This window comes from Nycticebus coucang, chromosome 20 (assembly GCF_027406575.1).
Source record: "Nycticebus coucang isolate mNycCou1 chromosome 20, mNycCou1.pri, whole genome shotgun sequence".
NCBI lineage: Eukaryota > Metazoa > Chordata > Mammalia > Primates > Lorisidae > Nycticebus > Nycticebus coucang.
In genome coordinates this window covers 58,038,028-58,052,782 of record NC_069799.1, presented here as the reverse complement: position 1 = coordinate 58,052,782, position 14,755 = coordinate 58,038,028, and the positions used below count along the sequence as shown (strand labels likewise).

The 14,755-nt window shown below is 43.3% G+C and overlaps 1 protein-coding gene across 7 annotated transcripts in view; it reads left to right on the top strand.

The window, feature by feature from the left end:
• Positions 1-1,711: 1,711 nt before the first annotated feature.
• Positions 1,712-14,755, top strand: part of SUV39H2 (SUV39H2 histone lysine methyltransferase) — a 28,588-nt gene continuing 15,544 nt past the window's right edge. For 3 of the 7 annotated variants that reach the window (XM_053572507.1, XM_053572504.1, XM_053572505.1), the window contains exons 1-2: positions 1,718-1,857; positions 4,325-4,470. In XM_053572507.1, the coding sequence (XP_053428482.1) occupies positions 1,827-1,857; positions 4,325-4,470 (177 nt within the window). In that variant the 5' untranslated portion in view covers positions 1,718-1,826. Of the gene's footprint in view, positions 1,858-4,324; positions 4,471-10,115; positions 10,146-14,755 lie in introns of those variants that run through there. The other 4 variants (XM_053572506.1, XM_053572501.1, XM_053572500.1 and 1 more) reach the window with 3 other exon arrangements.

The following is a 14,755-nucleotide window of genomic DNA, read 5'->3' as shown; positions in this document are numbered from 1 at the left end:
CTCAGAGAAGACAGAGATGTATAGAGCTCTGTAGGGGCCCTTTCAGGACCTAAGGACCTAATCACCTCCCAAAGGTCCTGTTTCCTAATACCATCATATTGAGGGTTAGGATTTTAACATAGAGATTTGGGGGGACATAAACATTCTGTACATAAGAGGTCAGGGCTGGAGACAAAAAGTTAGGAATCTTAAGTGTAAAGGTAGTATTTAAATCCATGGGAACTGAGGCAGTCATATAGGGAGAGCGTAAAAGATGTGGTCCCAAGGCCAAGCCCTGAGGAACCCCAGTATTTAGGTTGGATAGAGGAAAAGGAGCCCAAAAGTGGCCAGTGAGATATAAGGAAAAATAAGAAAAGAGTAGTCACAGACGTTCACAGTGCGCCATGTGGACATACCGAATAGGGAAAGAGAAGCCTGGGGAGGGAAGACTCAACCCCTAGAGGGGAGGCGGAATCCCAACTGGCGTCCGTCCATGTGAGAGGGATGAATATGACCTTTCTTCCTTACTAGCAAGGTAGTGAAATGCTCATAAAAAATGGTCAAATATATAAAAACAAGAACTTGAAAAGAAAAATCACCCCAGAAAGACTATTTTGGTATCTTCTCATAAATTTTTTTTCTTACATAGTGTTTGGGAGATTTGTTTGGTCTTTGATCAACATATGGAACAGCCCCATGTACTAAAAGCTTTTTAGATAGCTACACAGAATTCCAGTATTTCAAATTTACACATGCCACTTTGAAACACATATTGTTTTTCCTTGTTTTTTTTTCCCATACAGAAGAGAGTCACTTTGTCGCCCTGGCCTGATAGTGCCGTGGTGTCATAGCTCACTGCGATCTCAAAAGCTCAAGCTATCCTCTTGGCTCAGCCTCCCAAGTTTTTTTCTTATATGAATCTTTTAAAAGTCCTCCGTTGATGTCAAATGGTTTCTACATTTCGCAATTTGCCCGTCTGAGATTTCAGCGTTATGATGTTGAGCACAATCACCGTGGACGCCGCGTGAAAAATGCGTGAGGGAGGGAAGGAGACGGCAGGGAGGCCCCCAGCCCTCCTGCGGACGAGTCTGGGCTGTGCCACGGCCTTGCCACCAGGCAAAGCCCCAGAGTCAGACCGCAGAAGCTCAGGTCCCGTCACGGACCTGTCAAATTCAAATCTGCCTAAAATCAAGCCCCCAAACGGTTGCTATTCCCCTTAAAGCGTGGGAAGCACGGAAGGCGACCGCGGTTTCGATACGCGCAGCACAGGAGTCACCTGTGCAGCTGTAACTGACCAAACAAACCAAACCTCCCCAGGGATCCCGACGTGCGGCCAACCTTTGGAAGCCCTGTTCTAGGACAGCAGCGTAAAAGGAAACGTCACAGTGGTTCTGCTGGGCTCGGGTGGCCGAGGGAAAGGGACGCGCGGGAAGCTCCCCTGTACCCTGTGCCCCCGCTACACGCTGGGGGCTCGCAGTGCCCGCTGGGTGCCGGCGTCAAGCTGGTGAAAGAAGCGTGGGAAGGCCCGGCAAAAGCCCTCCCGAGCGAAGGCGCGCGGGGAGGTGACCGCCAACCAGAGAAGGGCTCCCGACGCCGCTCCCACCCGCGAGTGGGCCCGCCCCCGCGCCAGGCCACGCCACCTCCCGGCCCACGCCGGGCTGTGCCGTGGGGCGCAGGCGCGCTGGCCGCCGCGGCTGGGGTCGGCCTCCGCTGACGTCAGGACGCTTCGCGGGTTCCAGCCCCCAGCCCCGGCCCCCCGAGTCCCGCGCGGGCCGGGCAGGGGCGGGGCGTCGGGCCAGCTGAGCTATCCCGTCAGACCGCGCCAGTTTGAATGAAAGCTTGTCAAGATGGCGACGGCCGAGGCGGAGGCGCGAGGAGGTGAGGCTGGAGCGCTGCCCCGTCGCCCTACCCGTCCCCAGGCACGCTCCCGAGGCCCGGGCAGCGGGGCCGTCCCGCGAGCCAGCCGGACGGCGACAGGGCGGGACGCTGCCCGGCGGAGCCCCGGAGCCCGGGATGCGCGCCGCGGGCTCCTACCCTGCCCCCGGGCCGCCGGGCCGCCGACCGCCTCCTGGCCCGCGGTCTCGCGGACGCGGCTTCGGCTTGACTCCTTTGTGGTGGTTTGAGCGGGGCGTGAGGTGTGCGCTTGGGCCTTCTACCTGGGAAGCGGGAGCCGCGGGTGCGAACGTGACCTTAAGTCCAGGGGGAGGAAGAAATGAGGGCCGAGGAGTGTTGAGAGTGGGAGTGAGCGCGAGCCCCCCGCCCCCCCTGGTGCAGACACACTGGGGGGCTCAGCGCCTCTCCGGGAACCTCCAGAAAGTGCGTGTCTGAGGGCGCAGCCTCTGGTGTGCAGTCACTTTTGTACCCACCAGGAACTTGAGTGTTATTTGTGCGGGCGCTGAAGAATCGGACGCCGGGCGCGCTCGTGGCGGGTTGTGTGGAGCGCGCTTTGAAAGCCTGGAACTTTCAGTGCATTCTGGAATTCAAAGGTGTTTTCTAGCTGTGCCCCCTCCATGGAGAGTATGACCTCCTTATTCCCCAACCTTTCTTTCAAGAATGGCAGTGGTTAACGTGTGATCTAGTGAAAGGTATTTTGCGGTGATAAGGAAGTTAACTTGATTTTTGTCCGTGAAATCCTTTTCTACATTATGGTATATAGACTGTCTTGATTTTTTTTTTTAACCAAGAGTTTGCGGGTTTTTTTTTTTTTATGTTCAAAATTGTTCTCAAAAGTAGTATTTTCATCGAGGAGTTGTGTTTTGAATCCTCAGCTAGATAAAAAAAAAAAAATGTTAGGAACAGCAGAGCAATACACCTTGGGTAGATACCCATGAGGAACCGCCTTTGCATGTGATCCGCATAATGAATTAACTGCAGGAAACCCCTTTGCAGGAAGGGGTTTGTAGGATCATTCCTCTTTCATCCTGCCCTACCTCCAAACCACTCCAAAGCAGTCAATCCTGCGTCCCCCTCCCCCACCCCCCGTTTTACCTTTTGCTTTCTTGATTTAGAATTAAGAATTGTCTACAGCCAGTAGGGTGGTGGAAATTGTGCTTAAGAGTTTGTGACAATAAAGTCTCTGTGTGAGTTGGAGAGGGTGAGTAAAGGATGTGGTGAAGTTAGAGCAGCTAGCATTGTTCTCTCTTCCCTGGAAACTACCTCAAAACACCAGGTATTGCTACTACCTTGGAGAGCTACCAAGCTTGAGTTTACTGATACTTTGTTTGATACCCCCCATTTTCTCCACCCCCCAAATTTTTTCAGTGAAACTGATACCCCAGAAAGATTGAGACCCCACTGAAATCATGTAACTAGGTGGCCAGGCAAGGGGTAGAGAACGGAGGATTCTTGATGCTTAATTGACAGTACCCATACCCAGAAAACCAAGTTCATTAATTACATATTTGTAAACATGGGTTTAATTTATACTTTAAGTTCAGTATGGTAGCAAACTGTTGGCAGAAACTTGGAGGTAAAATCTTGTGTAGCACAAGTAGTTTCTGGTTTCCAAAAGGTTGGTTATGAATATGTCTGATTTTCTTCAAGTTCACTGTGGATATAGTAAATTGAACACTGCTTTATAACTCTTGGCTTTAAAAACAAACAATACAGGCAATAAGTATTACCAAAATCAATATATTCTCCATTTTTAAATTACAACTCTTGGGTTTATTCACTTTGATAATAACATTGCAACATGAGCAAGATAATAAGTGGAGTTAAAATTTCATGCAGCATTCTAAAGTGGGAAAACTAGGACGTAATGATTTGAGTTTGTAACCATAGAACTGTATTTCAATTAGAGTTCATTTCTTATTGTCCAATTAAAAGAAACGAAAAAGTGACTTTAATTATACAATTGTGTTTTAAGGTACAGGGTGTCCATAAATAGCCAACTATTTTAATTGCACATGAACTTTATGAACACCCTGTGTATTTTAGATATGTATGATATATAGTAAGAATGTCCTAGATAAGCTATGTTTTATTAAAATAGCAATTATAGTCTTTGTACACGTAAGTCAAAAACATTACCTCTGTTGATGTACAATCTTTAAAAAGCTTATAGACATGCAACCTTTTGTTCGTGTAGTAGAAATTAACTGATGTCAGTTAAGCATAGTAGGATCAAAATCCATGGAAAAACCCAAGAAGACCAATTTCTGAAAATAGTTCTTTAATGCTTAATTTTTTTTTCTTGAAGATATAATTGATTTCTTGTCATATGAATTTTTAGTCCTGTGAAATTGCCATTTAAAGGGTGGGGATATAGAGGTTTTAAGTTTCTCTTTTTTGTTTTAACTGAGTAGCTGTTGCATTAGTAAAGAATTCTATTTTCTTATTGTAGCTTGGTGTGTGCCTTGCCTAGTTTCACTTGATACTCTTCAGGAATTATGTAGAAAAGAAAAGCTCACATGTAAATCGATTGGAATCACCAAAAGGAATCTAAACAATTATGAGGTGGAGTACTTGTGTGACTACAAGGTAGTAAAGGTAAGGCAAATATCTAGCCCCTTAAAAGAGACCTAATCAGACTTCAGTATTAAATATTTCTGTAATATATGAAAAATTGAAAAGTAAGCAAAGTTCTTCTTAATGTTTGAAATTCTAAGCCATGATAAAGTTATATGTCCTATCATCCATATTGCCAAATAACATTGAGAGGATTTTGAACCATTAACACGTTCTTACAATAGAATATTTTAAGGTGCTTGTATCACTCTAATTCCAACTCTTGATTATCTCTGTGTGGATTACCAGAGCAAATGTTTGATCTCAGATTGGCTTCTCCTGTCACTCATTTTTTTCCTTGATCATATTTCCCCCCATCACCGAAAATGAACGTAGACTTTCAAACCAATTTTAGTGTTACTGAAGCTCACCATTTGTATTTCTGCCATCATGTCAAACTCTAGTGACTCTAGAGTACAATAGATTGGCCTGGATTTCAAAGTCATTTCCAGCCTCTGTTTAGTATCTTATGGCTTCTGCAGACTCATTTAATGTCTCTGGGCCTCCCTTTATTTCTCTTAAAAATGACATAGTTGTTCATCTGAGCTTTTTTTTTTTTTTTTTTAATCTAAATCTTATAATTATTTTAGAGTAATTCATCTGTCTGTAGCCTACCTCCCCCTCTAACAACTGTTTTGGTCATTAACCTACCATTTCTTCCAGATAAGTGAATGAGGAACTGTTTCATTCTTTATTCTCTTTCTCCCTCATTTTCTATATTGAACCAGTCACTAAATCCACATCTTCCTTTGAAATGTCCGTATCTTTTGGTATCACTGCCTTTCCCTCTCAGTGGGATCCTAGGAGTAAGCATTTTACTTACACTCTCAGCATCCTTCAACCCCTGAAACAGCCCAGTCACCTGCCATCTCAGTTTACTGGCTCCGGACTGACCAGTCTAGCAGCAAATATTACATAATCATGTTTATCAGCCCCATTAAAACATTTCTATTCTCATACTGCTCTGTTCTACTTGATAAGCTTTTCATCTGTTGCTTTCTTGTCAGCAGTTTTCCCAACTTACTTTCTGAATCTACTTGCTCATAGTCAGCTGAAGACCTCTTCATTTACCTTCACCACAAGGTATCTGTATCTTCCCTCATGCTTACTTGAAGGTGTTACCATCTCTCTTTTTTCTTCCTATCTGGGACTTTACTTAATCTGTGATATCTTTTTTATATCAGTCTCTCTTTTTTCACTTATTTATCTCAAATCAGGAAACATACCAAGGGGTCTTCCCTAACCTTCAAAAATCTTTCTTTAACCTTGCCTCCCCACTCATGCAAGTATTTCCTGTTTTTTCCTTCTGTTTCATTTCCCATTAACTTTTTAAACAGCTTTGTTGAAAAGATATAATTCACATACCATTATACAGTTCACCCATTTAAAGGATATAAATCAAATCCTTTAGTACACTCATAATTTTATTTATTTTTTTTTTTATTAAATCATAGCTGTGTACATTAATGCAATCATGGGGTACAGTGTGCTGGTTTTATATACCATTTGAAATATTTTCATCAAACTGGTTAACATAGCCTTCACCGCATTTTCTTAGTTATTGTGTTAAGACATTTATACTCTACACTTAGTAAATTTAACATGTACCCTTGTAAAATGCACCATCGGTGTGTTCCCACCAATTACCCTCCCTCCACCCATCCACCCATCTTCCGTCCTACTCTCTCCTCCCTCTCCTCTTTCCCCTTCTTCTTGGGCTATAGTTGGGTTATAACACTCGTAATTTTAAAATGTTTTTCATCACCTCAAAAAGAAACCCCAAACCTCTTAGCCATTACCCTCCAAAACTCCTCACTCACCCTTCCAACTCCAGTCTTAGGCAACCACCAAATCTACTTTCTATCTGTAGATTTGCTGTATGGACATTTTATACAAAAGGAATCATACAGTACGTGGTCCTTTGTGATTGGCTTCCTTCACTTAGTGTGTTTTTAAGGTTCATCCATATCGTAGCATGTATCATACTTCCTTTTTATTGCCAAATATTTCGTTGCATGGACATAATTACATTTAATTCATCTATTTATCTTTTTATAGATATTTGGGTTTTTTCCATTTGGGGGCTATTATAAATAATGCTGTTATGAATATTCATGTACAAGTTCCTCTGTGGGTGAAAGTTTTCATTTCTCCTGAGTATATGCCTAGGAGTTAAATATTTGCTGGGTCTTGTAGTTACTCGGTGTTCAGCCATTTGGGGAACTGTCCTCCAAAGCACTGCACTATTTTATTTTCCCACCTGCTATGTCTAAGATTATATCCTAGACAATACTTGTTCTTGTCTGACTGATGACAGCCATCTGAGTGGGTGTGAAGTGATTTTCACTGTGGTTTGATTTGCAGTTCTCTGATGACTCATGATGCTGAGCATCTTTTCATGTGTATATTGGCCATTTGTAAATCTTTGGGGAGCTGTTTATATCCTTTGCCAATTTTTTAAAACTAGGTTGTTGGTCATTTTATTATTGAGTTGGAATGGTTCTTTATGTTCTGGATACAAATCCCTTATCAGACATACGATTTGCAAACCTCTTCGCGATGTGGGTTGTCATTGTGAAATCACTTCCCATTAACTTTCTAACCCACTTTATTCTGACCGCCCAATTTGAAAACCTCACATCTTACTCTACTACTTTGCCACATTTAACACTGTTGGCTACCTTTTCTTCTTTGAAACTCTCTTGTCCATGGAGAGACTGTCCAGATTCAAATTCTGCCTCTTATCGTTTATTAGTTGTGAGACCTTCAGCGGTTTCCTTAGTTCAGGGGTCCTCAAACTTTTTAAACAGGGGGCCAGTTCACTGTCCCTCAGACCATTGGCGGGCTGGACTGTAGTTTAAAAAAAAAAACTATGAAGAAATTCCTATGCACACTGCACATATCTTATTTTGAAGTAAAAAAAAAAAAAAAACGGGAACAAATACAATCACACCACCTCATGTGGCGCGCAGGCCGCAGTTTGAGGACCCTGCTTAGTCTTTCTGTCCTTCAGTTTCTTCGTCTATGAAATAGAGACAATTATAGAACTGATCTCATAGTCTACTAGTGGCATTAATGAGTTGGTAGAGATAGAACAACTTGTCTACATTAGAACAGAGGCTGATGCTTGTAATTGTATAACACTGTACTGGTGTTACTGTCATTATTGTTACTCACCTCCATCCCCACTTCTTTTTTCTTGTTTGTGAATCTCCTTTACTGTCCCTTATCTATCCGCCCTCTGAAATCCGGATCATCTCCAAGCCTCAGTACTTGGCCCTCTTCTCACCTTGAAGTTGCTCTCTGGGTTACCTCTTACTCAGTGGCTTCTACTTATATCTATTTAGCTCCTGACTCTCAAATATTTCCGAGACCCTGACCTCTCCTTTCTGGGCTTCATTTTGAGCTGGATCCCCTGCAGGTACCCAACTGAGTTTACCACATTCAAAACCCTACCTATTTTCCTCCCTAAATTCTCCTCCCAGTATTAACAGAATTCTCTCAGATACCTTATAATTTCATGCATTTTAAATTCTTCCTTCTTCCCCTCTCAAAATGGCAAGTGAACAGATTGTGTTATCTATATCTATCTGTCTTTTCCTATTCGTTTCTGCTATGTTTTCAGAAACAATTAGTTACCTACAGGTCTGTGCTTACATTGAGAGAGCTGCCAAGATTTGTTTTTCAGAATCCTGAGTGTTGTAATTCAGTTTCAGATAGTTTTGCTGTTTGGTGTCTCCTGAGTCTTTCTCATCAATCATGGTTTCTTGCTTTGGAATAAGGAACCTCACTTTGCTCAGTTAGGTCCTCAATTCCCACATACATATCTATCCCCCATTTCTTCTTCTCCCTGGCACAAATATTTAATCCATAGCCGATGCTACTTCAACGCATCTCCACCTGTTTTCTTTGCTTCATTTTCTTTCACATATTCAGGGTAGGGAGAACGTCTTATGACTCTGTCCCTTTCCTGGTTGGCCCCTCTACTTAACTCCTGAAAGACGTGGTCTCAGTACCATCTTGCACACTGCCATTGCAGTTGTTTTTTAACTCTAGCTCTGATTGCATCCGGGCCTTGCATTAGACCTTTTAATGGTTCTCTGTTGTTTAACAGTCTAATCTGAGTCATTTAGCATGGGACTGAGTTCTTTGTCGTCTGACCATCCACTGTGTTTCTAGCTTCATCTCTTGTCACATTTCCTGCTTTCTGTCCACATTGAACTACGAGTAGATGTGTACTTTAGCTTAGATTTACTGAGCACATACTATAAACCAGACACTCACTGTTCTGAGCGCTGGAAACTGCAGACACAGCTTATGTCGTAATGCCCCGAGCACATCACGCCCCTTGTGCCCGCTTGCTTCTCTCATCCAGTTTCCTCCTGGGAATGCTGCCTTTCCCCTTCTCTGCTTGGCAGCGTCCTACTGGGCTCTACTCCTATAGAGCTGCCCTCTCTTCCTTGCCTCCAGCACAACTAGTGGCTTTATGTTCGGGACTTAGAAAGCACTGTTCTTGTCATTATTCTAGAACAGTGGTTCATGACTTTCCTAATGCCGTGACCTTCATGTTGTGGTGACCCCCAACCATGAAATTATTTTCATTGCTCTTAGCACTTTAACTATATTAAAGGGTCGCAGCATTAGGAAGGTTGAGAACCACTGTTCTAGAACTTGTGCCTTCCCTGCTAAATTGTTCACCGCTTGAGGGCCAGGACTCTGCAGTCTCTTGCGTGGTGGGGAGGGGCTCAGTCGTGGTGAGTGAGTTGGGTTGTCTTTTGCTTCAGTCATTTCTGCGGTACCCACAACCAAGAGTAGACGAGCCCTTCCTGGCTTCATGCGTAGGTTATAGCAGTACGCTACTGATTCATACCTCCTCCTCCTTCCCGTATCTTCACTCAGCAAACATTTTTGTTTCTCCTGAGTGTCAGGTACTACATTAGGCACTGAGAATGTAAGGTTAGTAGGAAAGAATCCTCTACTTTAAAGAACTCACAGCCTAGTGAGAAAGTCTGACAAATAAATAATCCATTGCAGGAGATACATGTATATCCTTCATAAAAAAAATAAATAAATAAATGCTATGGCAAACATCATATAAGATATGTGGGAAGTACACCTAGGCCTGGGAGAGGTCACAGAAAGCTTTCTGGAAGAGGTGATGTCCAAGTGGGTCTGGCTTCTGCCCGCAGGGGTATCCAAGCTACACCCCACAGGCTGCATGTGGATTATATGAGAACTTTCTTGCTTATCTGCGGTAGCAGGTGTTGTAAAAATGATGCATGGGGGCCCTTTTTTTTCTCATCAACTTTTGTTAGTATTTGTGTATTTAATATGTGGCTCAAGGCAACTCTTCTTCTAATGTGGCACAGAGAAGCAAAAAGGTGGGACACCCTGGGCAGAGAATGAGGAGGCAGATGGATGTGGAAAAGATGAGAGAAGAGTGAAGGATCTTTCAGCCATCCTAAAGCACTGGGAATGAATTGAGAGTTTCTGTAGAGAGTGACACATGACATTCGTAACTGAGGGGATTGTGTTTATGTAAGAAGGAAACTGGGTTGGCAAGGACGGGAATGACGTGTGCACAGCTCCACGTTCTGAACGGCTGTCATGATCATCAGCCAGGAAATGGTGGCGCTGCAGCCGAAGTATTAATAGTGGTGAGGAAGAGAAGTTGGTGATTTTTTTTTAAATGAGGATTTAAAATGTATGTTTCTGGTTTGTGGTCAGAGATCTGGGTAAGGGTTTGTCAGGACAAACCCTTCCCCTAGATGTGAAGGAGCCACATCTAGGAAAATAATGGGTTTCTGCTTGGGCAGTGGTGTAGATACTGTTCACCAGCTTCCAGGAGTAAAGGAGGAGGAACTAGGTCCGTGTGGGCAAGAAAGTTGAGTACATTTTAAGTAAAACTTAAACCAACTGGAAGTATGGCTCCAAAGCAAGAGTGGGATCTAACTGGGAGCATAGATCTTGAAGTAATTGGTAAAATGATAGTGATTGAAGCTTTGGGGGGAGATGCAGTTTCCCATTCATTAATTCAACATGTACTTACTGGCCGTCTACCATGGCCTGTGCTAGGAACCGGGAATCTCAGCAGTGAGTGACATGGGGCCACGGTCTCTGATATCACAGGGTTTATCTTGTAGTGAGGATAAAAATACCTTACATACAATTGTACAAAGCACTAATTATAGCTGAGGTGAATGCTCTTTTAACAGGAGGATTGAACGTAGCCTGGAGAGACTAGACAGGTGTCCCTGAGGAAGCATGCTTTGACTTAGTACTGAAGAATGAAAAAATAAACATGGGAGGGTTTTGAGGAAGAAGACAGCTTACCTTCTTCAAGGAATAGGAAGAGGCCTTCAAGGAGTAGAGCATGTGAGTGGATTGTAACCAGCAAGGGAGGGCAAGATGAGGCTGGAAGGGTGGGCGGGCCCCAAAAGTATAGCTCCTTAGAAGTCAAGAAAAGGATTTTGGATTTTGTCTTCAGGGAGTGGCATGATATGTCCATGTCGAATGCATTACTCTGGCTGTTGTGCCCTGAATGGTGTTAAGAGGCTACTGCAGCAGTCTAGACAAAACACTTAGGGAAGGACAAGGGCTGATGATGAGCCCTTGCCGGGGGGTTCGGGGTCCTCACAGCAAGGCCTGGCAGGAAGACAGACAGACTGGCAAGAAAGCTGGTGAGAAAAGTGGAAGAGTAAAAATTATGGAAACCTGAGGGGAGGGGTAGCGTCAACAAAAGAGCCTGTTAAACAGTGGGTCAGAGAAGAGCTGCCGAGAGCGCGTCGATGCCCCAGAGCAGCTTCCGTGGCACAGACCGAAGAGCCCGAAGAATGTACTAAAGAATAAGTTGGAGGTGAGAAAGTAGAGGACAATGCTACCCTAACTCCTAGCTTTTAAGAAAAGAGAGCTGTGAGCATAAAAGGATGTTTATAATTTTAAAATTTTTGGCCGGGTGCATGGCTCAGTAATCCTAGCACTCTGGGAGGCCAAGGTGGAAGGATTTTGTGAGGTCGGGAGTTGGAGACCAGCCTGAGCAAGAGCAAGACCCCATATCTACTAAAAATAGAAAAATTTGCTGGGCTTCATGGCGGGCACCTGCAGTCACAGCTACTCTGGAGGCTGAGGCAGGAGAATTGCTTGAACCCAGGAGTTTGAGGTTGCTGTGTGCTATGATGCCACAGCACGCTTGCGTACAACAGAGTGAGACTCTGTCTCAAAAAAAAAAAAAAAAAAAATTTTTTTTTCTGGAGAGGTAATATATGCATGTGATTTAAGAAGTTGAGTGTTATAAAAGGCCAGACAATGATATCTTTTTTTTTTTTTCTTTTTTTCTGTAGAGACAGAGTCTCACTTTATGGCCCTTGGTAGAGTGCCGTGGCCTCACACAGCTCACAGCAACCTCCAACTCCTGGGCTTAAGCGATTCTCTTGCCTCAGCCTCCCGAGTAGCTGGGACTACAGGCGCCCGCCACAACGCCCGGCTATTTTTTGGTTGCAGTTTGGCCGGGGCTGGGTTTGAACCCACCACCCTCGGTATATGGGGTTGGCGCCCTACCGACTGAGCCACAGGCGCCACCCCAGACAATGATATCTTTTATCCCTTGACCTAGTTCCAGTCTCTCGCTGTTAGAGATTCCTTACATATAGAAGTGTCTGTATCTCAAGGTTTAGTTTCATTTACTTTTAAAAGATGAGGGAGATTTAAATGCTGGTGAGTACCATAGAGAAGAGGAGTAGTCGACGGAGGAAGTGTGTCTCTTCTGCTGTATTTCCCCCTTTTCTCTAGTCAGATGTCTGTGGAAGGCTGTAAATTAAGGCAGTTTTTGCCTGGTGGCTTCTGTTCTCTCTCTCTGCAATAGGAACAGAGTTCTTGTGCCAGTGACAGCAATAGAGAATACAGGGGAATAGGGACTTTGAGCAAAATAGAGGGAGTCTGAAATAGCCAGCTTGGGCAATGGAAAGAATGCCATCTGGAGGAACAAAAGGGCGGTTACTATTCTGAATTCTATTGAGTCTAGTTGAGCTTAAAACAGTCACCTACTATTGGGGGAGCTTGCATGTCCCTGATCCCTCCCCTCTGCAGCTGATTGAAGGATGTAATTGTAGTGGTACTTTATCTTGGTGCGTTGTGATTTTTCTGCAGCAGTGTTCCTGCCACATCACCCCTCATGCAGAATAAAAGTATGGGTATTTAACAAAGTTAGTTTAGCAGTGAAGAAGAGTCTCCATGCACATCCATGGAGTTTCTCTCTTAGGAAGCTAAGCAATAAATAGCTTCACCTCCTTAAAGCACACAGGTACTCTGTGTCTCTAGGACCACCACTGCCTGGCATAGACAACAGAGTAGATTAATAATCCTAAAGGTCTCATTGCACCTAGAGTGTTTTTTTTTTTTTTTTTTTTAAAGATCTAGAATAACATAGAAAGCATTAGACTATCACCTGAACTTTAGAGATTTGGGGAAAGAGAGCTCCAAGAAAGGACTTGTTGGTAAGGCAAATGGGAATGGGAGAGGCCATCCTGATTAGGGGCACTCAGTGGACCAGGCAGCTGCGGCACAAAGTGTGAAGAGTCCTGACATGTCCAGGAGGTTCCCTACCGCTGGAGGGGGCGTTGAGAATGTAGAGGACTTTACAAATGGGACCTTAATGGGAAATTGAGCCAAAGAGGCATTGGGGACAATTCAAGAGTGGCTTTGTCATAATAGGAAGTTTAATTTTATTCTGTTAGTGGCAGAACAGGGCCAGTAACAGTTTATAAGCAAGAAAACAACAGAATAACTGGTTATGTAGATTTTTTGTTTTATGAAAAAACTGTATCATACAAAAGGATGGAGTGTTGGAGTATTGTCAGTTTGGAGAAAGGAGAGTGGTTGGAAGATTAATGTAAAAAATCAGCAAGAATCGAGGGCCGGAAGTAACTAAAGCTGTATTAATAGTGATGGACAGGAAGGAATTCATCTAGGGATACATGGTGATGAACTGGATTGAGGAGAAGGAATTGAGATTGACTCCCTGGTCTGTAGCTTGTGTGAACAGGTGGACAGGTAAAATCCAACATGATAAAGAATGTAGAAAGAATCAGTCTAGGAAGGACAGTGTGAGCTCCATCTGAGTAAATTATCCAGGAAACTGTTGGACAGCCAGTAGGATATGGGATATATCGGGCTGTGATAAAATTTGGGGAATCATCAGCATATAATTAATAGTTAAAAACACTGGAGTGATGAGCTTGCCAGCAGAAATTCTTAACCTGGAATCCAAATATCCTGAAATTGCCAAAATGTTATCTGCTTTTGTTATGGGAAGTTCAGTCATTTCATCAGATTCTCAATAGGGAAAAACGCTTGTTTCGTAGGAACAGGGGGCGAAGAGGAGCAGTCTCCTCAAAGAAAGTAGCAAAGGAACGAGGACACAGAGTGGTGGTCCTGGAGCCCAGAGGACGTCCCGCAGTTACAGTAGGGCTGCGAGTTGATGGCCCTGGCAGTTAGATCTGTAAACTTGTTTCTAACAAGGTGGAGTGAAATGAATGTATATTTAATGACGCTCCCCACAGAAACACCGTGCTTTCTGGGAATTGTAAGAAACGGACTTTAAAGCTAGATAGACTCATCTCTTTGCTGTTTTCTGGACACTTCTTGGGAATCTTAGCTCCCAGCTTTTGCTCATGTTTGTCATCCTGCCTGCCACGTTGCCATTAAACAAACTGTCCATTCTTCACAGTGTAGTTTTTCCTGCTCCTCTGTTCCATTTTCTGGTTGTCTCAGCTACCTACAGTGATTTTCCTCTTTATATTCCCATGGTATTGTCTTACACTGCTACATATTTCACATACTATTGCCTTCTTTTCCCAGTGAGATTTTACTCCTAAATGCTAGTAATATATTTTCATCACACCCCAAACTTTCATGCACTTACTGATACTATAATTCTGAATGGAATTTAACTTAAGCCAACCATAGTAGGGGGAAATGTCTTTAAGAAAAAAATTCATGTTGTGTTCCAAATTATACAGGAGGGATTTATGGATAATTTTTTCATTTATATTTCATTTCTATAGGTAATCAAGAGTTGATAACGTATCTACCACTTGTATTCCATTTCTGTAGGTAATCAAGAGTTGATTACATGTCAGAATAAGATATTCATATAGCACTTAAGTTTAATAAACTTTGGCATTTTAGATTATCGAATTAATTTGTTCTTAATTAAATGTGATTTTTATGTGTACATTATCTTACTTTTCAAAATGGAACATCTTTGGAT